The following is a 27,352-nucleotide window of genomic DNA, read 5'->3' on the forward strand; positions in this document are numbered from 1 at the left end:
AGTGTCTTGGATTTATTGAATATATGTTGAATTTAAAATGACAGCTGTGTAGTTTTTTGAACTAAAAAAATATTTTTCTTAAATATTAGTCTTTGGGGCTGTTCTTTTACTAATGAATTATAGTATTAAAAGGAGTAGAGAAAATGAAATGAAATTCTAATACCAATATCACCTCTTGTTAATGGCTATAAAAAATCTCTTTAAACACATGAAGATTTGGGGATAATCAGCTTTCCATTCATTTACATGCTTCCTGACCTAATGTAGTTGCTTGGCCACTATAATTAAATGACAGGCGATGTTAACAGAAATATGTTTATTTTTTTCATTGTCACATCTGCATGTCAGAAAACATACACCTAAATGTCTGTTATTAATGTCAGTCTTTCATAACCTTCACTTTTTTTATATCAGAAATGAGGGAATTGAAGTTCGTCTAGTGAAAAGGAGAGAATATGATGAAGAAACTGTTCGATGGGCGGATGCTGTGATAGCCGCAGGAGGTAATAATGTTACAGAGGTAAAGATGCTGGGAGGAGACAGGATGCTCTTAGTTCCCAGTTACGTGGTTGTCTAGTGACAGTGAAGTCCAACTATAAGACACATTTTTTGGATTTCTAGCATTTGGTTTAAGACATACCCGTTTGCTTCTAGTGGTGCATACTTTGTTTTGAGATGTACATCTAATTTTTCACTTGAAATGTGAGACAAAGGAATAGTTATAACTGGGTTTTGGTTTAGTAGTACCAGTCTTTAAAAAAAGTGGAAATTTATAGTTTAGTGAAATTAGATATGTTCCTTTCTACGTAAGCCTCAATATCCTCTGCCCAGCCAGCACCCACACCCCGAGGCGTTTTCTAAACTTTTAAGTTGACAGCATTAGTTGGAGAGAAATATCCAAAATTAGACACTTTGTTGGATGTATTGGATATACCTCCAAACCCAAACCCACTGCCATGGAGTTGATTCCTAGGAACCTTATATACAGTTTCCAAGATCTTTATGGGAGCAAATAGCTTCATCTTTCTCCCATGGAGAGTTTGAACTGCTGGTGGGTTTGAACTGCCAACCTTGTGCTTAGCAGCCCAGTGCTTATCTAACAATGCCAGCGAGGCTCCTTATATTGGATATATTCATAAAATAATACATGAATCTGGGTTCATGTTATGAGAGAAGGGAAAAAAAGGATTAGTTAATAGAAGTGATAGGGTTAGTACACTGGTTCCCAGTGGGAGCAGTTTGATCCCAAGAATTATTTGGCATAGTCTTGAGACAAACTTGTCACAAGGTGTTAAGTATAGGGAGATGGCTTCTAACGGTAGACTAGAATGAACATACCAGACACCCTGTGCAATGGAGAATTATCTAGCCTAACATGTCAATCTTGCCACAGTTTAGAAATCATGGATTAGAGTCCAAAAGAAAACAGAAAGGAACGATAAGTAGAAAGGAAGGTGTAAACTGTGGCAGTTGGAAGATGGGTGATAGTGGTTGAAACAATAGTCCCAGTGTTCAGGATGAAATGTGAAAAACTGGTTTATAGCAAGTGTTAATTTTGCCTATGCCTTTTAGGTGATGGCACTATGCTTCTGGCAGCAAGTAAAGTCTTAGATAGACTTAAACCAGTTATTGGCGTAAACACTGACCCAGAGAGGTAAGAAAAATTGGGGTTTCTTTGTTCATTATACACATTACATATAAAAATGTTTGTTTTGTTTTGAATATTTATGATACATTTGACATTTGGGCTCTGTCACTAAAAGTAGTTTTGCCTTTGCCTTGTTGCTATGACTCTTAAGTGGACGCATTCATTCCTAGCTACTATGAAGAAGAAATTGAATACTTTTTAAAATCAATTTCTGTCTGAAATTTATAAAAATATAAAGAAAACTAATAATTACTGGTGACTGGAAGGCAAAAATTGTGAACAATGAAGAAAGCGCAATAGTTGGCAAATACAGTTTTGGTGAAAGAAATGATGCTAGCGATCACATTATATAATTTCACAAGCCAATGACCTGTTTGTTGGAAATACCTTTTCTTTCACAACATAAATGGTATCTATATCTGTAGACCTGCCAAATGAAATACCCAGGAATCTAGTCAACTATAACTGTGGAAAGAGATGATAGAGAAGCACAATATCATTAGTCAGAAAAAGGTCAGGGGCTAACTGCAGGATAGATGATTAATTACTCATATGCAAGTTCAAGTTGAAGCTGAAGAAAATGAAAATCAATTCAGAAAAGCCAAATGTGCACCTGAGTACATCTCACCTGAATTTAGAGATCATTTAAAGAATAGAAAACATGTTGAAAGCTAATAGCAAAGACCATACAAGTTTTGGAGTGATAATAAGGACATCATAAATACAAGGCAGATTGGTATTCAAAAGACAGGTAAGGAAGAAAGACCAAAATAAATTTCAGAAGAGCCTCTAAAACTTGCTCTTGAATGTAGCTAAATCAAATGGTGGTGGTGGATCAAGCATAAGAGAGTTACAGAATATCTCAAGGGGCAGATTGAGAAGACCAACTATGATGATGAAATGTGCAAAGACCTGGAGTTACAAAACCAAAAGGGAAGAGCATGTCCAGCCTGTCTTAAACAAAAAATACTGGCGAAAAATTCAAGCCTTAAGTTGAAATATTGAGCTGTGCAAGGAGCATCAAAAGAAGATAGAAGGAATATAAAGAGTCATTGTACCAAAAATGATTGGTTGACATGTAATCATTTCAGGACATTGCATATGATCAATAACTGATGGTACTGAAGGGAGAAGTCCAAGCTGCACTGAAGACATTAGCAAAAGAACAAGGCTCCAAGAATCGACTGAATACTAACTGAAAGGTTTCAACACAACTGATACACTATAATCACTCACTAGCCTGTATCAAGAAATTTAGAAGACAGCTACTTGGCCAACCAACTAGAAGAGATCCATATTTGTGTCCATTCCAAAGGTGATTGAATAGAATGCAGAAATTATTAAGCAATATCATTAATAATACATACAAGTAAGATTTTGCTGAAGTTAATTCAAGAGCAGTTGTAGCAGGCAGTGAAAAGGAACTGCCAGAAATTCAAGCTGGATTGAGAAGATGACTCAGAATAAGGGAATTCTACATGATTTAAAATCAGGAAAGGTGTGCATCGGGCTTGTATCTGTTCACCATACTTATTCCATCTGTATGCTGAGCAAATGATCCAAGACCCTGGTCTGAAAATAGAAGAACTTGGCATCAGCAATGGTTGTTCTTGTCAGGTGCCTGACCTATAGCGACCCCATTCACCGCAGAACAAAACACCGCACAGTCCTGTGCCATCCTCACAATCGTTCCCATGCCTGAGCCCATTGATGCAGCCACTGTGTCAGTCCATCTTCTTGAGAACTTTCCCCTACTTTTCTGCCCCTCTACCGAGCGTCATGTTCTTCTCCTGACAATATGCCCGAATTAGGTAAGACAAAATCTTGCCTTGCTTGCTTCTGAGCACTCTGGCCTTACTTCTTCCAACACAGATCAGTTTGTTCTTTTAGCAGTGCATGATACTTTCAATATTGTTCTCCAGCATCACAATTCAGATGCATCCATCCTTCTAATGGGCTTCCTTTTTTCATGGTCCGACTTAAACATGCATATGAGGCAATGGGGAATATCAAGGGTTAGGTCAGGAGCACCAAAGTCCTCAAAGTAACATCCTTGCTCTTCAGTACTCTAAAAAGGTCTTGTGCAGCAGATTTACCTAATGCAATGGGAATTGAAGGGAGGCTTAATAACAACCTGCAATATTCAAAGGACTCATCCTTACTTACTGAAAACAAAGAGGACTTGAAGCCCTTGCTGATGATCAAATGTGTAACCTTCAGTATGGATTACACCTCAACATAATACAATCATGCTCACAACAGAGACAAGTGTGAAGTTATCAAGGACCTAATTTTACTTGGATTCACAATCCATACCCAGGAAATCAAACAACATTGCACTGGGCAAACCTGCTAACAAAGACCTCTTGATAGTGTTAAAAACACATATGGCACATTGTGAACAAGGTGCCTGACCCAGGTGTGTATGACAGCTCAACAGTCAGCTAAAAAGACAGGGATTATCGATGCATTTGAATTAAATTAAGGTGTCCTTGAAAAACACTGAATATACCATGGACTACCTGAAGAACTAGTAAATATGTCTTGAATGATGTCTAGTCAGAATGCTCCTTAGAAGCATGGATGACGCAACTTTGTCTCACATAAATTGGACGTAGCAGGAGAGTTCTGTCCCTACAGGGGAATATCATGCACGGTAAAGTAGATGAGCCAAAAAGAGGAAGACCCTTAATGACATACATTGACACAGCCTTCACTAATGGATTCAAACATAGCTATCAATGTGAGGATGGTAAAGGTAGGCCAGTGTTTCTTGTGTCACTGAATTGGAACTGCCTTGATCTTTAACAACAACAACTGAACATAACCATGTTCCAAAAGAATTGTTGTAGTGATGACATTTAGGCATATAAGACTGATTGCTGCCAACATACAAGCAAGAGTTCTCTTGTATATAGTTTTTGTTTGTTTGTTTGTTTTACAAGGACATGGCCTTAGGTTTCAGTTCAGTCCTGAGAAATACATCCTTCTAGCTGGCATTGAGAAAGGTCCCAACAGAAACAGTTTGCACTAGACTACCAACTGAAAGGCTGGTAGATCACACCTACCCAGTAACTGCACATAAAAAGACTAGGCAGTCTGCTCTTTTCATAAAGATTACTTTCAAGAAATCAGTATGGTTGTGGGTCTCTGGTGTAACACACAGGGTCACCATGAGTTGGAATTGACTTCAATGGCAATGGGTTTGTTCTGGTGTTTGGTTGAGCTGACATTTGTGGTAGAAAATTATGGCATGGGACAGACCACTCTTCACATTTGAGTCTCCCAGGTAGTGTGGGAAAAGGATCTGTGGCAGAATAGACCTGGGCCCTTGACTCAGGTGAGATTGGGGGCTTGTGTATTACCGAAGGGCACTAAGTGAATAGAGCTCCATCGTCCAGTCCTTATTGCTCTCGTTTCCATTCTTGGTTCTACCTTCACTGGTTTCCTGGGTGACTTTGAATTAATCAAGTCTTATTCATAATTCTCTTATTTTTTTCTTTCCTCAGCTCTGATAGTTACCCTCCTTCTATTTCAGCTCCCCACAGCTGTGGTCACACCCGGGTTTCATCATCATCTAGAATTTCTCCATCTCTGAAACCTTATTCCTCTCTAACCTCAGCCTCCTACCTTGACAGCAGACAGTAACCCTTGACAGTAACCCTCCCTCCCTCTCTCACAACAGATCTTCTCTCCCATGTCACTGCTTTGATCCCCTCTCTCTTCTTCACTTGGTTTGCTCTCACTGTATTCATTTTTTTGACAATTAAAAATATTTTGTACTATCCTCCTGGCCAATCCTGGACTGGTCTACCTTTGTTTCCCCCCTCAACCGGCACTGCTGAGGTTATGTGGAAAAACAATGATAGAAGTGGGGCCCAGTGTCCCTTCCAGGGGTTAGTCACCAGCACACTCAGAATTGCTCAAACACCTTTCCATACAGCCACAGTAATTTCTTGTCTCCATTCCTTAGGATGGCTGTTTGCTTCTTCAAATTCTGTATATTCATTACTTCTTTTATCCATCCTGCCTCGTATCTCACAGAGAGGCATTAGAACTTCCTCAACTTTACTCCCCTGCAACACAAATTCTGTTCTATCATTTGTTTCCTTTTCTCTCCTCTAAGCTTGTTTTTGACTCTCATTTTTCCAGAAAATTTAATAAACCTTTTACCTTGTGTCAATCTCTGTTAACATTTATCCTTGCTCTTTCTCCATATTTGATGTTGCCACTTCATTATTTCTGTCTCTAATTTATTAACATAACAAAAGCCTATAAAAGACCAGTGGTTTCCTAGTTACTAAGCCTACTGGGGCCATTTTCTTAGTTGGCTTACTTGATTCCATGGACATTTTTAATGCTAATGTATCCCTTATTGCATCTATCTTTTGACATTTCTGACACTTGTTTATTCCAGGCTCTGTGGTTACTTCTTTGCCTCTCTTCCTATCGAAAAATTTTAATTTTCTGTCAGCTGCTTAAAGACACACGTTTTCAAACATGTCTGGGCTCTCATTTTCTCCATCTCTCTTTGTACTGTCTCCAGACAGCTGATTATCACTCATGGTTTTCACTCTGGAATGTGACCCCACCCCCCAAATCTTGAAATCCAACACTGATCTGACTTCCCCTTTTACCCTTCTCCACTCGCAGCCAGAATGATTGCTTTATAGAAACGTGGTATGATGTGACTTCTCTGCTGCAAGGGTTACGGTGGCCCCCATCTCAGAATGCAACCCAAGGTTTTTCTAAGATCAGCATGATTACCCAGCTCGTCTGGTTTTAGTCTCTGTGCCCCTCACCCTGGTCTCCATTTCTTGACCTCTGTTTGTCCTCATTGCCTGTTTCGTTCCACTTTCTTCCTGTGGTTCTTGCCACACTGGTCTCTATTTCAATAGATATAGGTGGCATTGAAATCTAACATCTACAAAACATGTCTCTCCTCTCCCTTTCCCTGCCATTCTTGATGAATGGCCTCCTTGCTGCACCTTCACCTCTGATCAAACCGGTCACTAAATTCTAGGGCTCATACCTTGGAGTCCACTTCTCATCATCCTCACAGTCAGTGAACACAGCGCCGGCCCCTGTAATGTGTTTCAATGACTGCAGTAGCCTCCCATTAGTACCCCTAGTGTTCCTTCTACAGTGCAAGTCTGATTGTGCTCACTCCTCACTCAAAATCTGTTAGGGCTTCTCTAGGAGCTTCAGGGTTCACATATGTATCTATGTATGTACACACACACACCATGTGTATACATACACACACCTGCCACCAACTGTTGCCCTATTTTTATCTTCATTTCCCCATAGGCCTTATACATTCTTTTGCTAAAATTTGACTGAATTTCCTCTAGGATGGTACATAAAATGTTCTTAAGTGCAAAATATATGCGTATCTGCTAACACTATTGGTTGTTACAAACATGAAGACTTTGCTCTGGTATTTAAGATGCTCATGATTTGAAAGAATAGAGTAGTGAAAGTGTCTTCCAAAAAAATAGATAAATGAAAACTCAAACTTAATGACGTAGAGTAGATTCCTATTCCAATTGACCGTATAGGACAGGGTAGAACTGTCCCTGTGGGTTTCTGAGGCTTACCTCTTTATAGGATTCGAATGCCTTCTGTAGTCTTCTATGGATCAGCTTGTGATTTCAAACTGTGGACCTTTCAGTTAGCAGCCCCATGTGTAACTACTACGGCACCAAGGCTCCTCCACAGGCCCTGTTCTTTTTCTGCATTTATCAGTGCTTCAACCTGGAGTGCCCTTCCCTCCTCTATTCACAAGTGCTTGTCCTGTTCATTCAGATGGGGGCCTGTTGTGGGCTGTAACTGCAGTTCCCTGTACAGACAGCATGTATCTTTTGATACTAGTTTCTGCTTGATTGTCTTTTCATTACATTCTAAACTCCACAAGTATAGACTCTTATATTTCAGTTTCTCTATCACTACTATAGTTTTGCACGTGGTTGGTAGGCAATAAACATTTGAAAAATGAATGATAACTTAAATGATTTTTGGAGGCAGAGCTAGAGGATCCCAATTCCGTAAAGTAATTCCCTGAGTAATTGAAACCATTGATTTAGTAATTAATTCTGAGGGCCTTCAATGTTGATGCATGCGAGTGTTATGATTTCTTAATGGCATATTTTTATATCATTAAGGTAAGAAAGTCTTTACTTATACTTTACGTAGTTTATTGAAAGACCTTTCTATTTAGAAAGCTGGGTGGTTATTCATAAGCTGGGAATTTTGAAACTGGTGAACAGGGTGTTACCAGCTAGGCTGTCTCAGTTTTTCCACCCAGACTAAGAGGTTTTTAAAGTTCATTGGTTTCTTCACCTCCAGGAAGAAAGAAATGAAGCTTTCTATTGTCTTCTGTAATTCAAATTGTCTGACTTTTTCATTAGCACCATGATGCTATATCACTCTTAAATAAGGCCAGAAGTTAATGTTCAACTTAAATTTCTTCTCCTTTGTATAAGCTGTGAAATGCTACTTAATGAATCACACCATTATTTACTGCCTTAAAGTAAGAATTCATTATCTTATGGTTTCTGTGTTAGGATTTTGGAGTACTGTGGCTGGGTGGTTTGGTGTGGAATTGCTTGTGAAGCTACAGCCAGAACTGCAGCCACCTGAAGGCTTGATTTGTGATGGAGGGTTCACTTTCAAGGTGGCTCACTCATGGATTCATCTAAATGACATATCTCATTCATGTATCTTCTGTATTCTGTACCCATTCTGCTGAGCCTGGTAAATAATTGATGTTTGAGTAAGATCAAAAATAGGAAAATAAATGAATAAATAAATTTAAAAGTTGAAAAATACGATAGAAGCTGTGTAGTAGCCAGTCTCTAAGGTAGGCTGCTAGTATTACACCTGTATGGTTGGTCTGACTCACTCTTTAGATCACCAAAGGAGCACCCACAGTGGTGCAGTGGGTTACATGGCTTCTAACTGTCAGGTCAGCAGTATGAAATCACCAGATGTACTGAGGGAGAATGAGAAGGTGTTCTATTTCCGGGAAGATTTTGTAATCTTGGAAACCACAGAGGCAGTTCTACTCTGCCCTCTAGGTCCACTGTAGTCAGAATTGACTCAATGGTAGTCAATTTATAACACCAATAGAATGTGGTTTGGCAATACGTGGCTTCCAAGGTCGGGTCATAAAGGATCTCGCAGTTCTAGCACTGGCCGCTTGGATTGCTACTTTGGGGGACAGTCAGCCATCATGATGTGAGAACATCCAAGCAGCCCTGTAGAAAGGGACATGAAGAGGACTGGAGGCCTCCACCACCTGGCACCTGTTTGCCCGCCATGTGAAAAGCCACCTGGGAAGGGAGCCCTCCAGCCCGTGTCAAGCCTGTGGGTGCCTGTGGCCCTAGGTAACATTTGAATATAAACTCATGAGAGGCTCCTCTCTGGAATGTTTAGATCTGCAGTGGACTTCAGCAGTTAATATCAAGTGATGGTTGATGCTTAGCACTATGTATTGCTGTGGATACAAAATGTAAAATAATTAGGCCATGCCCTTTTTCAACCTCAGCGATGTCCTTCAAGATGTAGGTTCCCAAACCTGTTTGGCCCCTTTTTGGGGGGAGAAAAATTACTCAGCTCCTCTGGCAATAAAAATCTCAGGATAAAGTGTAGGTATCTGCTTTTTTTCAGTAACCGCTCAATTGCTCCTGTGCCCCAGGAGGCAGGCGGTGGTATTGCCCACGTTGAAGAACACTGCTCTAAGATAAAGAAACCATTGCCTGTCATCGCTTTGTAAAAATAGTTTACTCCTCACACTTTAAGTTAACTTATTAGCAAGACTGTGTTTGCCAAGCCTACACTCATGCTTCCCTGAAGAGTGAAGACCACTGGGCTTTCTCAACACCTTTTTTCACTTTGTGAGCCGTGCACATTCATCTTCTATAGCAGCCCGGACACAGTCGTACCACTTCGTAATCTGGGATTGTGTTGATTTCTGACTTCTGCATCAATGCCAGTTTAAAATAAATGATGGATTCTGTAAGAAAACACTTCTCAGTTCTGTGTTAATGACTTGGAATATCTTAAATAACATTGAAAAAGACATTATCATTAAAATGATCATCTTTACATACTTGTTTGATTGACTTCTCAGAAGAAGCCTGGTGGCTTGAGAGATGAACTGATGCTAAACTACCTTGTCCAACGTTAGTAGTTAAATAATTTAAAAGGTAAAACCCTTTGTACCATTACATAATATTATGGGTAATCAAAAAGTGGAAAACTGACCAGCTTTTTAGATTCATTCTAAATGTGTATCATAGCATTAAAGCTGACTGGAGCTTATACTGGCCTATTTTGTTGTTAAAAGCAGACAATTTGGGGGCAAAAAATGAAGTGTAGAGTAGAGCATTTAAATCTAATTTTTATAGCTTGAATTAAATGTTTCTTTTTTCCTTCATCCTCTTTTTCCCCTTTACACCACACAAAATCCCCTTTACGATGAAGGTCTGAGGGGCACTTATGTCTGCCTGTCCGATATACACATTCCTTCCCAGAAGCCTTACAGAAGTTCTACCGTGGGGAGTTCAGGTAGGAACATTGTATTATCGTTCTTATATAGATGTGTTCCAATGGAAATGCTGTTAAAGACAATCAATTTAGATAATATTTGGATTTTGTATAACTGCGGCATTAAAAAGGAGCCCTGGTGATGCAGTGGGTTAAGTGTTGACTGCTGACAGGCTGCTTCACGTGAAAGGGCATGTCACTCCACTGTAAGTCTCAACTCAAAAGCACTTAGCTCTAGCTCTGTGGGTCAGTGAACCCAGCTCCCCCAATTAAGTCCCCAGAAACACCCCACTCCACAGCCAGCCAAATGCACTCTGCTTTACTTGCTCTGTGACCTGGGAAGTCCACTGCTCTAACTCACACTCTGGTCCTGGTTCTGCTGCTACTCCTCTGGTGTCAAAGCTGTCCCTTGGATCGAGGAGGGTCACTGTGCAAGGATGATCATGGGATCCAGAGGACACACTCCACTCTTGACTTGTGCTGGTAGTGGCTGGTTTCATACCCAGCAGGAGGGCAATCACAATGAGTCCGGCTAACAGGCACTCATAACTGTATCCTATTGGTATCTGCCTTCGCCTTCTCTTAGCCAGACCCACCAGGAAAAGGTCATTTCGTAGGAATTACGGAGACTCTGGCTAGATGAGCCATATTAGATCATTTAGTGTAGTGCATTACAATTGAAAAGAAAAATAAACACCTCACTCTGGCTTTGAGCAGGAATCTGTAGGTTTTAGTGCTTATGGCATACTTTTGGAAAAAGTCATTTGTTTTTGGAAGAAATTGTTTGGAAATTAGCTTTTTAAAATCAATTTGGTAAAATTATTATAATGTCTATTTTTTAGTTAATTTATTCTATCCATCCTGGTGACTTTCTCCCTCTTTCCTTTTCGAAGGTGGCTATGGAGGCAGCGAATCAGGTTGTATCTTGAAGGGACTGGCATCAATCCTGTTCCTGTGGACCTTCATGAACAGCAGCTAAGTTTGAGTCAACATAGCAGAGCCTTCAACATTGAACGGGTTCATGATGAAAGTAGGTGGATTGTGATTAAATGTGTTTGGGGCAATATTTGGAGAGCCCTGGTAGTATAATGGTTACACTTTGGGCTGTGATCCACCTGGTCTGCAGTTCAAACCATCCGCTGGGAGAAAGACTGCGTTTTCTACTCTCAGAAGTCGTTAGAGCCTCGGAAACCCACTTGATGCCAGTGAGTTCGGGTGGTTTGAGTTGGGTTAGTATTTAAGTTACAGTTACAGCAACCTCTAATTGGGGAAGTAATTTTCATTTTCATTGCTACCAGTAACATACGAAGATACAGTGGATTGATTTCATTATAAGCTTTAATGTTAAGATTAGAAGCTGAAGTACGAAATGCATCATACTCTGTCCCATAAAAAACAATCGAGTTGGTGGCAGTGAGTTTTGAGTGGTGTGACTGTTTAAGTAGAGTGAGCTTGAGTTAGCTAGCAATTACTAACAGTCACCCTGAAGGGGAAAAAATAGAAGCATTTCCTTCTCAAGTAACATTAATTATCATTGAGACGTACAGGTCAACATTGTAAGTACATGTTGGCTTGAAAGCCAGGAAAATCAAGTTTAATTAGCTATCCATCTTTCACTGAATGAAGCACTTTAGCAGGTAGAAAGGCAGAGACTAATTTTAGAACCATTTTAGGGTTGTTTATTATATAAAAACTGTGCTAGGTACTTTGAGGATTAGAGTAACTGTCTTTAAAAGGTTGCCTGGTGGGGGGAACATATGGGAAAACCCTGATGATTGATTATACGATGCTAATTAATCTCAAGTATAGAGGTACCATAAGGAAGGAGCCCTGGTGATATCGTGGTTGAACTGCTCAGCAGTTTGAACCACCATCTGCCGTACGGGAGCAAAACATGACAGTCTGTTTCTGTAAAGACCACAGACTCAGTTCAACTGTGTCCTACACAGTTGCTGTGACTCACTCAATTTGATGGTTTGAGTATCAGGAGGCCGCACAGTGATCAACTGCTAACTAGAAAGTCAGCAGTGTGAATCCTCCAGTTGCTCTGTGGGAGAAATAAGGGGCAGCCTGCGTCTATGAAGATTACAGCCTTGGAAACCCTGTGAGGAAGTTGTACTCTGACCTACAGGGTCATTATAAGTCAGGGTCAACTTGATGGCAGTGGGCTTGTGTCATTGGGATTTGGTGGGATGGTGGTTAAATGCTTGGTTTCTAACCAAAAAGTTGGTAGTTCAAACCCACCAGTAACTCATAAGGGACGAAGATGTGGAAGACTACGTCCATAGAGATGACAGCCTTGGAAACACGCAGGCCCACTTTGTCTTGTCGGGTTGCTGTGGACCAAAACCGACTCAAGAGGAGGCATTATGATCTGTAGACAAGAGTAGAGAAAGAAGAGATGTTCTGAACCAGGCTTTGGAGCAGTTCTACTTGTGTAACCATCAAAAAGAGAAGAACAGTTTCAGATTGAACTAGCTGTTGCCCCAACATCACAGGCAAAAAACTCTTAAGTTTCCAGGGTTAACGTAATGAACTAGGACCCGAGGCTAGAAAGTGTTCTGGACTAGATCATAGATGCCGCACGAACAGGTTGTGCAGGATAGGAACGGACAGGCTATTTTTAGCTGTGAAGAAGTGTGTGGAGGAGATACTCGAGACACAATGCATTATAAATGACAGCAGTTTAAACCTGGCAGCATGATTAAGTAGAAATAGGTTCAAGTTTATGTATACAATGATTTAGTTTATGACAAATGTAACATTTCAATTCAATGAAGAAAGGACAGAGCATCAACAAATGGTGTTGGAACGCCTACCAAATCACTTGGAGAAAATGAATTAAATCCCTTCCTTATGATTCCTACTCCAACATGAATTTCATAAAGAGTTAAATGTAAAATGTGAACTCCTCACATATTAGAAAAAACCTGTGTGGTTTCAGATAGGGAAAAGCAGAACCTTCAGGTAATCCACAGGATCTTGGTGGTGGTTGAATTGCTCACCGCTCAGTTTAGGGCTGTGATGTAGCTCTCCCTAACCCTCAGGGCCCGCCGCTGACTGGAAAGTGAATTCACAAGCCCACTAATTCCAGGGTTTTCTGCCAGGATCCTTGGTCCACTTTTCTTTTTCAGTTACTTAGAAAAAAGAATGGCTAGCAATCTTAATACTTTTTAAGGACTGTTTTTTTAGTTAAATTACATTAATTTCCTTAAAAGCCTTAGAAGATCAATAGAAGTTAATGTTTCTTTAATTAAAAACAGTTCCTACTCTAAATATGGTTTAATTTTTTACATTTATTCATTATCCTTGTTTTGGATTGAGTGCTGTTTTTGCCTTCAAATGTACACCTCTGCGAATTTAAACCAGTGCAACTTAGTCTTTTATATGTAAAACTGGTTAATAAGTTTTAATATTTTTAACTGTGATCTATTAAATGGTAAATTTCTGAAAAGATTCCTTGATGTGGTACCTATGTAAATATCTGAACATAAGCATTCTATTTGAAAAGACAGATATACTCTAATATATATGCTATAGTTTCCAATATAATTTGTGGATGTAGTTTTCAGTTTAAATCTAAAGTAGTTCTCTGTTGGAAGAGCTTGGTCAGTCCACCTCGGAAGCCTTCAGAGGCGAATGCGTAAAGTTAGAGGAAATTCAGTAAGATGGACATTTCCTTTCTCTCGGAATTGTTATTTTACTTACTTTGATGTTGCTGAGAATATTCTCATGTCCACCCTTCTCCCAACTCAAGACAGGCATTCTTTACTTAACTGTTGTTTGGTGTAAAGGCGACTTCAAAGGATAGTTTAGTTTAAACATATCTCAGGAGAAGTTTGGGAGCTCATTCAGTCTTAACGGATACAGAAAGCTTGGGATTCCTTGAGAATGTCAGCTTGTTACTTAAAGTGTATGATCACATGAAACAAAAAATGTAAAAGTTTCCTTGTTTTATGCCATCTATCCTCTAGTATTTCTAAAACCGGGTCCTTTTTCATTCCCTGCAGCGTCGGTGGCTCCAGGCCCCCAGCTTTTGCCGGTGAGGGCCCTGAACGAAGTTTTCATTGGGGAGAGCCTGTCATCCAGGTACTTTTCTATCTCAGTTCTTGAATGTGGAACATTTTTGATGTTTTAATACTTTCTATTTTGATTACATATTCAGCTCCTATATCCCAGTTAAGAGTTGCCAATAATCTAATGGAAAATTTTCTCAACTTTGATACACATTGGGGGCCAAACATTGGGGTCAAACTCAAAACAAAGCAAAGCTAGTCAGCTCTATGACAGTACATCCCAGAACCTCTCATCTATCATGTAGATGCTCCACAGATGTTTCAGAGAACGATATACCTTGCATAGATCTGTAGTTGATACACTTGTAATATTTTTATAGGCAATACATATTAAAATTCCCCTAATGACTTTCTTACTAATGTTCTTTAGAGCGGATTTATTTGTTTGCTTGTTTTTTTTCCAGGATCCAGTTAAGGATCACATTACATTTGCTCATTCATTCATGGCTCTTCAAAATTCTTTCCTTAAGAATCATACCTTAATCTCTAACCCCCTTTTTTTTATCATTCATGATATTTGTTTTTTGACTAGTCCTAGAGAACCATCTTGATACCCCTTATTATAGAATTTTATGTTTCAGTTTTCTTTGCATGATCTAAAATACAGACTAAGCAGTTGTGGTAGCAATACTATATAAACAGTGTTGTAACCTTAGTGCAGCACACTGTAAGGCAAGTGCCTTGGTGGCTTATGACTTGTTATTTATTTTAAACAAATAATTGAACTATTGGAGTTCCTTAGGAGTAGAAAATGTCATTTGTCTTTTATTATTGATCAAATCTTTTGTGGGAGTTGAATAGTCCTTATCCTTATATAATAACACCCCCCCCACACACACACACACCAATAAACCACATTGGCAGATATCAAATGACTGCTATAATGTAATTACTTTAGAACTGACCTTCCTATTTTTGTAGATGTAACCATTCCTTTACGGGAGCAGATAGATATCCATATAGTTCTCCCGTGGAGCGACTGGTGGCTTCAAACTTTAGCCCTTTTGGTGAACAGTCGAGTGTTTTAACCACTGCCCCACCAGGGCTCCAGCTAAATTCTCACTCCCATCAAGTTGATTCGGACTCATTCTGGCCCTGTGGGACAGAGCAAAAACGACCCCTATTGTTTCTGAGGCAGTAAATATGGGCGCAGAGCCTCATCTTTCCCTTAGGGAGCAGCTAGTAGATTTGAACCACCATTCATGCAGTTAACAGCCCAGTGCATAATCCTTTGTTTCACCATGGGCTCCTTCCAACACAAATAGGTGTGGAAAATTAGTCCCTGACACCCTCTCCTGTGGCTAGAGAAACCATGTGACTGTAAAAGTGATGTCGTTCGCAAGTTTAGAGAATGCCATAAATCATGAAATTGTGTTTGCTACAAGTCATATCCTTTCATCAGTAATTATGTGAGAAAATTTTGTCTGAACTGAAAAAGACTCATAAAACAGTTCTTCACATTCTTGGGAAGCACTGAAAAGAACAAAACCTGATTTAGCAGAATGATTTGATGGAAATATTATTAAAAATTTCAGGTAAGATTATATTTTGCACCTGCTATGTGCAGTGTGTGAGGAGTGTTGGTGCCATAGTGGGTTAAGTGTTGGGCTGTTAACCAGAAGGTGAACAAAAGGTTAAAAAGTCCCCGAGCCACTCCGTGGGAGAAGGATGAAGCTCTCTACTCTCATACAGGTCGAGCCTCAGAACGCTGTATAGGTTGGCATGAGTGGAATAGAATAGATGGCAGTGGATTACGTATTTTCTTTATGTGCAGTGTGTAAGTGTACTAGTTTAAAATCTGGGGGTTGGTACAATTCATGTTTCCATTCTTCAAAGAAATAAAAATTTAAAAGTTTTCATGAAATGAAATAGATAATATATAATACAATAATAAGACAGACTGTATACATAAGTGATAGAATGCAATTCTAATGATGATATAGTCTAGTCTTTATTGCTAGAAACAGACAAAGGCAACAGCTTTCTGATGTAGTAAGTCTGCTTTATGTTTAATGGCTGACAGTGGTGAAAGTGTTTTATGTTTACTCTTAACAAGCCATTTAATGGCTTCTCTTACTTTGTACAGTTTGAAACTTCTCTGGTTACCCGTTGAGAGCGGCTGCTAGCCTTGCTGATCACTGCAAAAGTGAAATATCTCATCCAGGGAGATAGCTGCGCTCAGCGGGTAGACTTGGGGTTCCATGAAGCCCATTAGGGTACTTCATATTGATCGCTTTGTTTCCATGGCGTAACGATTCACTAATGAGCCCTAGTGACCACGGTGACCGCTGCTGCTGATTTGGTGTCCTTTGGGGCTTCACTTTGTCTTTACCAGGAAAAATGTGGGGTGACTTCTTATCCTATTGAAAGAGGTATAATTAGAGGTATTAGAACTTATTTTTGAATATTCCTGACAGACCTTTATGGAGTGAGGAAATGAGCATTGAATTTAATAAAGAGTCAGTCCCTGTTGGATATTGTGTTTGCTGTGTCCTTTAATGCCCAGAGACACCCTGTGAGAAAGGGCGTGCATTCATCAGTGGGGAAGCACTGAGAGTCAGAGTTTTAGGAACTGTTCAAGGCCATGCCATTAGTTAACTTTAAAACTACCATATAAACCCAATTATTTCTGATCAGAACGTACATTGAAGCTTAACTATACTCAGAAACTATACTCAGTGCTTTGCTTGGAAAATGTGAGTGCAGCAATATTATTCCTCATTTGTAATGTTCTCTGACTTAAGAACATTTTAAAAGCCCATTTTTTGTTGTTGTTGTTTTCTTTTCTTCTATTTGTTCTAACCTAGACTGTCTTATTCTTGGGCTGTAGCAGTGGACAATTTAAGAAGAAGTATACCCACTCTAAAGGGACTGTGAGTTTTATTGCTGCCTTAAAACAATAATTTCCCTGAAACAAAATCTTGGCATTGACTAATCTCAGATAAACTGCATGTGACAATGGCACTAAATTTGCTCAATGTTTGGGCTCAATATCTTCCATCCAACTATAACTTCCTCCTCTCACCTCGCTTCTCTGCTTCACTTCTAATCTCATTTCTCCTTGATTCTGTCATAGTAGCAGCCATTGCTGCGGAGTTGGCCGGCTTACCTCTAGACATAGACTTGTACTGTGCAGCACCCAGGGAGACATCACAAAGCTGTGGACTAGAGTGATCGTCGACGTTAGGTCCTGTCATCTTTTGTTCTAATACAGAACACCAAGAAGGAAGAATGAAAAGGCCTTGTATCTGTAAAGCCTTTCTAAATTGAGTGTTTACAGGAGATGCTGAATAGGAAGAGAAATTATCCACACAGTGTTAGTGTTTGTAAGCCTGTCTAGTAAGCATTGTCAATTTGAAACGCGCAGTATATTACTAAGGATTTATTTTAACTTTTTGTTGAACTTAATTTGCTGGAGGGAAAAAACAATCCAGTGTCTTCCTGTGATGCTAGTATTTTAAGATAAACTTACAAACGAAACTCTTACACATTATAAAAAGTTTTAATACTTGTTATACCCTCATTGAATTTAATGAAGAGAGTCATTAACCCATTTGCTTCTAAAACTTATGAAGTACCCTAAAAGTATAGTTTTAAAAAGAAAGTGCAGGGCTAGTATTCCTAGTTTTGTCCACTAATCCAGTACTAGTTGAGAATGTTCTTTAGAACTTTATTATCTCATCTGTTAGCTTACTACCAATTAAAAGGTAAGCAGTGTATAACTTAACAAACAAGAGTTTAGCAAATGACTCCAAAGATTGCATATGTACTTAGATCTACCAAGGACTAGCGATCCAGACTGAAACTCACCAAGGAGTGGTACCTTATATGTGAATTCTAAAGTGGGGCTCTGTTTGTATTCACTTCCAGTGGCAGCAATGCTAGCCAAAAATGGACAGGAAGCCCTGATTGAGATGATAAAATATTAATAGAAAGGAATGTATATACAAGCCTTTTCTTTAACTTTTTCACCTAATACTGGAATTAGCATCATGAGGTGTGCCTCAGGCAAGCCAGCTTATGTAGATTCCATCAGTTCTAAAGGAGACTTTGTTTGCTTTTTTACCATGAACTATAAGCTTTGCAAACCCAATTTTATATTCTCAATTCACAGGGCTTCTTACTATGAGATTTCAGTTGATGATGGTCCGTGGGAGAAACAGAAGAGCTCAGGACTCAATCTGTGCACAGGAACAGGGTCAAAGGCCTGGTAAGAAACACGGATGCTGCTTTGTACCTTTGTGGAATATCTCAGTAATATAATTCATCTAGTACCTCATATTGGTGCATCTATGGGCTCTAATACATGTCCTGTAACCTGGTGCTGTTTTGTAGGTAGCCTCAGTTACTGTTTCATTTATCGGTTAGGTCCCAGAGTCTAGCCTTGACAACTAGGATTATAACTGCAGCCTATATTTGATTATGCAGTCATTAATTGATGCATTGCACTAAGTGCTAGGATCCCTGGTGGTGCTGTTGGGTAAGCATTGGACTCCTAATCGCAAAGTTGGTGGTTCAAATCCACTACCCACTCTACGGCAGAAAGATGAGGCTGTCTGCTCCTGTAAAGATTTACAGCTTGAGAAACCCTATATGGAATCAACTTGATGACAGGGGGTACGTGCACTAGATTTATAAAGAAATACAGAAAATAAGAAATGGTGTGGGAGACTATAAATATTTAAGTGATGTTAATTTTACATAATAAAAAATGGATACAAAGTACAGTATAAAAAGTATACAGGTGATTTGTGCAAGACAGCCTTAACTGGAGCTGATCTGGGACTTCCTGTATTCTCCTTTTCCTATAATCTTTCCTGGTCTAGTTTCTTGTTCTGCTAGTGTATACATATAGATAGATGTCTTCTCTCCGGACTATACACTCATGTTCAACCAGATAGGAAATTAACAGCATTTCAGATTCAACACATTGAAAACAGAATTTATTGCCATCTGTTTTTTCTTATGTTCCATGTATCATTACACGGAACAAAATCTTGTTCTACCACTGCGTCTCCTCATTCTTAGCTCCATATATATATATATCAATCCCTCAACGCTGTCAACTGAAGTCTGATGTTTCTGTCCTCTTTTTCACTGGCTGGTAAGTGAATGTTCTTTGGATCTTATGCTTTATTCTTTGGGCTATCAATCACATTATCAACAGAGGAATGTTTATAAAATGTGGATAAATCTGCCTACATTTCTTCTGCCTACATTTCTTCTCTACTTTAATACCGTCAGTGATCTTGCCATTGTCTAGTCGAACCTAACCCCAAGGTCAGCAATTGGAAGCCACCAGCTGTTCTACAGGAGAAAGATGAGGCGGTCTGCTCTAATAGAGATGAATAGTCTCACAAGCCCACAGTTCTACTCTGTCCTATAGACTCTCTGGGAGTCAGAGTAAGTTGATGACGTTGTTGTTTGGTGCTATCGGGTTGACTCTAACCCATCGCTACCCTATGCAAAACAGAAAGAAATACACCCAGTCTGCGCCATCCTCACAGCTGTCCCTGTGCATGAGCCCATGTTGCAGCCACAGTGCCAGTCTGTCTCCTTGAGGGCCTGCCCCCCTTCACTGCCCTCCACTTTCCCAAGCCCGTGTCCTTCTCCAGGTACATCCTCTCCTAAAGTATGTAAGATAAAGTCTTGCCATCCTTGCCTTTAAAGATCCCTCTGGCTATACTTCTTTCAATACACATCTTTCCTTTAACAGCCCATGGTACTTTTAGCAGTGTGGCAGTTGAGTTTTTTATGTTCAGATTGCTTAGGCTGTCAGACTAGTCCCTGTGTAATATGAGCTTATCGACCTTACCAGCATTATTGCTGCCCAGCTCCCTTGAAAATTCCAGTGCCCACCATGTTCTCTCCTGACTTCTTGTTGTTCGATTCAACTTTATCCTGTGTTAAATCCCTTTACACTTTTCACTTTCCATCCACTGGTTGAAAATCCTGACCTTTAGATGTCATTTCTTTAGGAAAAATTTACTGGGACCAAACTCTCTTCGTAAGCATGATTAATCAATATATTTTTTTTAAATCTTCCCCAGCACTTTTTTCTCATAGTACTAATGTAGTATTTAACATGTTATTACTACCTATCTACCAAGAAGAACGCTCAAACCAGAGAACAATATCATTGATATCACACGCACGTAAAATTTTGCTTAAGATCATCTAACAATGGTTGCAGCAGTACATTGCCAGGGAACTGCCAGAAGTTCAGTCGGATTCAGAAGAGGACATGGAATAAGGTATTTCATACCTGATGTCAGAGTGATCTTGGCTCCAAGCAGAGAATATCAGAAAGATGTTTACTTGTATTTCTTTGACTAAGCAAAGGCATTTGACAGTGTGGAACAGAATAAATTGTGGATAACCTTGAGAATTGAATTCCAGAACACTTTACTGTGCTCACGAGGAACTTGTACATGGATCAAAAGGTGAACAGAACAAGAGCATACTGCATAGTTTAAAATCAGGAAAGGTATACATCAGCATTGTATCCTGTTACCATACTTGTTCAATCTGTTCTAATGAGCTAATTATCACAGAAGCTGGATTATATGAAGAAGAATGTAGCATCAGGATTGGAGGAAGGTTTAACAAGCTGGGATATGCAGATGACACAAGCTTGCTTGCTGAAAGTGAGAAGGAATTGAAGCACTTGCTAATGAAAGTCAAGGATTATAGCCTTTAGTATGGATTACAACTCAATGTAAGGAAGACCAAAATCCTCACATCTGGACCAATAGGTAACATCATGAGAAATGGAGAAAAGGTTGAAGTTGTCAAGGATTTTTTCTTACTTGGATGCACAATCAGTGCTCATGGAAGCAGCAGTCAAGAGACCAGAAGACACATTGCATTTGCTAAATCTGCTCCACAAGACCTCTTTAGAATATTGAAGAGCAAGGATGTAACTTTTATAACTAAGGTGCACCTGACCCAAGCTTTGGTATTCTCCATTGTCTTATATGCATGTGAAAGTTAGACATTGAAAAAGAAAGACCAAAGAAGAGTTGAGGCATTTGGATGAATGGTGGTACTGGATAAGAATATTGAAAGTACCATGGACTGCTAAAAGGACAAACTGACCTGTGTTGGAAGAAGTAAGGCCAGAGTGCTTCTTTAGAGGCAAAAATAGCAAGATTTTGTCTTACATACTTTAGACACATTGTCAAGCGAGACCAATCCCTGGAGAAAGACACAGTGCTTAGTAAAGTGGAGGGACAGCAAAAGAGAGGGAAACCCTCTAGGAGATGGATTGACACAGTGGCTCCATCAATGGGCGCAGGCATCGGACAAATGATGATGATGGCACAGGTCCATGCAGTGTTTTCTGTGGTGAATAGGGTTGCTATGGGGCGGAGCCAACTCAATGGCATCTGACAGCAACCAGTCCTGATGCCATGGTCCTCATCATGCAGACCAGGTCTTGGACCAATTGCTGAGCACACAGATTGAATAAGTGTGGTGAAAGGTACAAGCTTGATGCTCACACACTCTTCCTGATTTTAAATCATGCAGCATTCCCTTGTTTGGAGTCCTCTTTTCAATGGAGCTTCTATTTCTGGCTGTCTTTTATCAATGTCTGCGACAACTACTCTTGAATTAACCTCAGCAAAACTTTACTTGCCTGTATTAATAATGATACAGCTTGAAATTTTCTGCATTCTATTCAATCACCTGTTTGAAATGGACACAAATATGGATCTCTTCCAGGTAGTTGGCCAAGTAGCTGTCTTCCAAATGTCTTGATAGAGGCCAGTAAGCAGTGTTTCATTCTGTTGTGCAATGGGTTGTTTTGGGTGGGAGCCAACTTGATGGCTCCTAACAACATAAAAGCAACATGGACCCAGGGAGGTCTGAGCAACTTAAGTGGCTTGAGATAAGATTCCTTTTTTTCTTCCTGCTTAAAATTTTTGTGTGTATAGCACAATACCAAATGCATAGTCACTCAAATACAGTATTTTTTAATAAATGATTACATGCTTACAAATATAACTAAAATCATGCTTATCAAAATTTCATATTTGGATAGGTTAGAGTTTTATATTTTTGGTTTGTCAACTATAAATTGGCATTACTTTTTAAAACCTTTTTATTGTATAACATTTTGAATACATACATGAGTACCCAAAACTGTATAATGAATCCTATGTCCAGTTAATCCTATGTCATTAATTATCAACTCATGTCCAATCGGGCTCCCTCTGTACAACTTCTTATTCCCCCGCCTTCCCACATTATTTAATTTTACTAGGTTTTCATTTGTAGTTTTAGGGTTACAGAGAAGTTGTGCAGAACGTACACATAGCTTTTCCTATTATTAACATCTTTTGTTTCTGTGGTACATTTGTAACAATTACTGAATCAATATTGATACATTATTATTAACTCAAGTTCATAGTTTATTACAGTATATGTTTACTTTAAATTTTGATTGTGCAGAATTGTCTACCTACTTCCCATTAGTGTGTGAGAATGGTATTTGTTTTCATAACCATGCGAGTACTAGTGGGTTTTTAATTCTTAAAATCTGAGAAATCAATTTTATTTTCTACTTCCTTGAGTAAAATAAGTCTGCGAACTGTTTGTCATGACTGTTGCCGCTTTTAAACAAAGTTAGGTGGGGTGGTAACTTGTCTTTTGGCTCTTTTTTAAAATTCCTGATTATTTAAAGGATTTTTTTCTATATTAAGTAGATTATTCCCTTTTTAGTATGCTTTTAAAATTTAAACAAAAAAGAATTATTTGGTTTTTGTTCCTAGGTCATTCAATATTAACAGGGTTGCTTCTCAGGCTGTGGAGGATGTTTTAAATATTGGTGAGTACCAAAATAGCTTGTAGCTGTTGGAATCTATTTATAGCATGCTCTGTTACATGTGGAAGCCCTGGTGGCACAGTGGTAAAGCTCTTGGCTGTAGCTCTTGTTGGTAGGTCAGCAGTTGGAAATCCCCAGCCAACCCACTAAGAAAGATAGACAGCGACCCTTTAATACAGTGCCTCATGTGTGGTGACCCCCCCAAACATAAAATTATTTTTGTTGCTACTTCATCACTGTCATTTTGCTACTGTTATGAGTCGGGTGACCCCTGTGAAAGGGTCGTTTGACCCCCAAAAGGGGTCGCAACCCACAGGTTGAGAACCGCTGCTATACAACCTTAGATGGCTTATAAGGCAGTTCTTGTCTGTCCGATAGGGTCATTATGCATCAAAACAACTTGATGACAGTGGGTTTTGGGTTATATGAGGGGCTTCAAAAAGTACATGGGGAAATTCCATTACCTTTAAATTTCATTTTCCATATATTTTTGAAGCCCCGCATATATGTTTGCATTAAATATCTAATAACATAATACAAAATGCTTTCTTTGTTTCCATTTTCAATAGCACAAAGACAAGGAAATTTACGTCTTCCATTGAACAAAGACTTGGTAGAGAAAGGTCAGTGACAATTGAGATCATTAATATTTTAATTTGAATCTATATTGATTTTGGTGGTACTGTTATGTGTCGTTGTCTTATTAGCACAATGTACACACTCTACACAAACGTCCCTTTCAATGTGTTCCATTGAATATATTTTAATATAAAATTAAAACTTGACTTTTGTATTGTGATTTTTGTCACAATATAAATATAGATTCTGTATCTCAATGGTGATAGAAAAGGACAGAAAGGTGTACATCTGACAAATAGGGAACACAATACCTCCACTTGGCGGGCCATTACTACCCTCTGATGGCGATGCAATTCACTGAGCTGACAGTGCTTGGCTTCATGTTCACTCAGCTCTTTTCTTTAACCTTCACCACCCCCAAGTGTACTGGTTACATTGTGGGTTATGTAGGCTTTTGTGGGCTAATCTTTACCCTAATCCTCTTATATCAAGATGTGTGTATTTAAGGAGTGTGTGTTGTACTTGCTGTGAAACAGACCTTTAGACAACAACTGCTTCTAAATTGGCATCACATCTGTTCTGTTTTTGTATTGTTTCACTGAATGTGCTAAAGTTTGGGGGTGTTTTCTTTATAGTAACAAATGAATATAATGAATCACTGCTCTACGGTCCAGAAGAACCAAAAATACTTTTCAGTATTCGAGAACCAATAGCAAACAGAGTTTTCTCAAGCAGCCGCCAGCGTTGTTTCTCCTCAAAGTAAGCTTTTGAAGCCTATGTGTTCATCCATGGTAATTATAAAGCACACATGGCTTGGTTTTAAGAGTATTTAATTTCATGGAATTTACTCATTCAAACTTTATTTAGTGGAAAAAGTAGAATCTAGGGAACTAGTGCGGTGGGATGCTAAGGTTGGTTGGTTAAGGTATTTATTTCAAATGTACTGAGCCATCTTGCAGATACTAAAGTGCAAGTTACTAGAAGGGGAATACATGCTTCAGTTGGGTGATGGGGACTTGGTTTTAATGTACCAGGACACAAGCATTAAGATCAAATTATCATGACTATTGTTAGTAAAATTCTGAAGTAAATTTTAAGCCTCAATGTTTAGTCATTAATTCTCTCATACTACAGGGAAATTTGATTTTTAAAAGCAAGACTAAATGATCTCGCTCAGATAAAAATCCACCAAAGTTTTAATGAAGTGATTAAGTGATGTTAAAATGTTAACATTTAATGAGATCTTTCCTTCTTTCTGTTTAGGGTTTGTGTTCGTTCTCGTTGCTGGGATGCCTGCATGGTTGTGGATGGAGGAACTTCTTTTGAGTTTAACGATGGAGCAATTGCTTCAATGATGATCAATAAAGAAGATGAACTTCGAACTGTGCTGCTAGAACAGTGAAGTCTTTTCCCAGATGACAAAGTTTGATTACTAGAGCTTTTCCCCCTCTTTCTTAACTACAGAAACAGACACTGGTCATAAAGCTACATTTGGGGTTATTGTTGAGTGAGACTGGTTGCCCTGAGCTCAGAGGTGACCAAGAGAGTGAGAGTTGCACAGTCTGAATTGCGATGGGAAGATGCGCAGTAGTAGATGGACTAAACTGATCAGCATTGAACCTACTGACATTTCTATATATATATATATTTTTTTTTTTCATTTCTATATTTTTTACGACTGAGAACTAAGAGTGACATCCTTTAAAACACAGAGAGGTAAGAAAGGACTTAGTGTTTAGGATCAGAAATTTAACTGTACAGGCTTTTATTTTCCTTCCCCCTTTTCCTAGATTTGTTAAATTGGTCAGGTTAAACACTTAATATTTGTTTAGCGCAATTTTTTATAGTACTTTAAAAATCAAGATTAAAAAAATTGATCACATTCATGGAGAATTTTGATAAAACCTCATATTGACCTAACTGAAATAGGTAAAATGTGTTTTTCAGTGTGCTAGGGATTTTCTAATTTCAGTATACAATGATGTTATGACTATCCACTTAAAATTTTCAGTCACTTTTCAAGTTATAGCTCAGTGTTTTTATTTTAAATTTAAGTTGGGTTATTTTCAACAATGCTGGGTAAAATGCATATAAACAGGGAAAATTATGATGCTATTACAAATATATTAATTACCAGTAGCAATTTTAAGTCACAGGCATTGATTTCTTTTTTTTTTTTTGGAGGGGAGAGGATTTGAGTTCAATAGGATTCTTTCATCTTTAAAATTTATTAATATGGATGAAAGTGCAAAATGGATAAAGTGGTTGGCTAAACTTAAAATATTTTCATCTAGTTAGGAATTAGTGTTGTCAGAAATAAAAATAATTCTTTAGTAAATTTGCAAAATACTCACTTTTGTTTTGGAATTGCCTTACCTAATATTATGGTTCCACGTAGCTCATATGCCAAGGTCTTACAACTCATCATTGGATGTTGTGTTCCCATTATGCACTTTGTTCATTATAATTACAAAATTCCTTGATCTTTGGAAGGTATTATTTTTATATAACTCTTAATCTACTTATTTAATAATTAGCCCTAACTTGCCACCCAAAGGTCCTTTTGTTGTCTAATGACACAGTTGCTATTCTCGTGCCATTCCAAGTTTTATCTTTTTTTCACACTTGCTGGTGAAAGTTGTTGTTCAATAATTGACAAGCATTTACTCAGCACCTACTCCATGCAGCACACTGTGCCAGGTGCTGAGTGTACACTGATGAGTGAGACAGACAGACATTGGTGAATGAAACAGAACTTTAGTCTAGTGAGCTCTGGAGTAAATTTTGTGAAAGTTAAGTAAGGTTTGTGTGTTTAAGTTGTGCACTCAACTTTGCCAGCGTTTATTTAACTTACTGTTCTTAACAGTTCTTAATATAGATGTAAGTGTAGGTGCACTCGTGGTGCGAATGGTTAAGTGCTCAACAGAGCCAGAGGTTGACAGTTTGAACCCACCTAGAGAATGTTGCGAGGACAACCCTGGTGATGTGCTTTGCAAGGTCACAGCCTTGAAAACCCTGTGGAGCAGTGCTTTCCTGCTTGTCACCGCAGTCACTGCCAGGCAGATGGACACGGCAGCCACTAACACCGACAGGCAAAGTGTAATTCAGATTGTGATGTGTGCTTGGAGGAATCGGGCTGTCCTCATTAAAAGTACCTGCAAAGACTTGGGTAGAGTAGAGTTTACATGATGTATCAATAGAAAACAGTAAAAACTAGTGTTTCCTTAGAGCTGGAGCTAGTTTCTGGGTTGATTGAAAAGTGACATGCTAAGACGCCTCTTTATAAACCAGTGAAATTCTATACTGCAGAAACTCCCCCAAATGGATTTAAAATACCTTCTTGGAAAAAGTGCCAACTCTGTTTTATATCTCAAGGGCATCTGATTGTCCCAAATGGTACCTGTTAATATGTATAGGTGACCTACTGTATAGAATTGTTCCTAAGCCATGTTTTAAAGTTGTTTTTTGTTTTTTAGAGAAACAAGACAAAATGTCATGTGTTCTATTTGTGATATGACGTAGTATAACATTTCTGCTCTGGGATGGGAATTTATTTTGTAAGAGATGATGAGACACAAAGGCTGTTAAAATAGCAAAACTGTTTTCATGAATGAGTTAACCTTTTCATGGAAAATGTATGTGAATAAAAGTAAGCCTTTGTTATCTCTTCCA

General features: G+C 38.8%; 1 protein-coding gene across 2 annotated transcripts; it reads left to right on the forward strand.

The window, feature by feature from the left end:
• Window positions 1-419: 419 nt before the first annotated feature.
• NADK2 (NAD kinase 2, mitochondrial) lies at window positions 420-27,352 on the forward strand. 2 transcript variants are annotated; one of them, XM_030888913.2, is made up of 11 exons: window positions 420-503; window positions 1,573-1,654; window positions 10,136-10,219; window positions 11,092-11,228; window positions 14,209-14,287; window positions 17,082-17,147; window positions 18,389-18,484; window positions 23,049-23,104; window positions 23,671-23,724; window positions 24,316-24,439; window positions 24,944-27,352. In XM_030888913.2, the coding sequence occupies exons 2-11, from the start codon at window positions 1,584-1,586 to the stop codon at window positions 25,080-25,082; spliced, it is 906 nt and encodes a 301-aa protein (XP_030744773.1). In that variant the 5' UTR covers window positions 420-503; window positions 1,573-1,583; the 3' UTR covers window positions 25,083-27,352. The 2 variants fall into 2 exon arrangements, with proteins under 2 accessions (XP_030744773.1, XP_045141259.1); XM_045285324.1 differs by lacking the exon at window positions 17,082-17,147.

This window comes from Echinops telfairi, unplaced genomic scaffold (assembly GCF_000313985.2).
Source record: "Echinops telfairi isolate 266 unplaced genomic scaffold, ASM31398v2 ScPeMD7_7469;HRSCAF=8507_1, whole genome shotgun sequence".
NCBI lineage: Eukaryota > Metazoa > Chordata > Mammalia > Afrosoricida > Tenrecidae > Echinops > Echinops telfairi.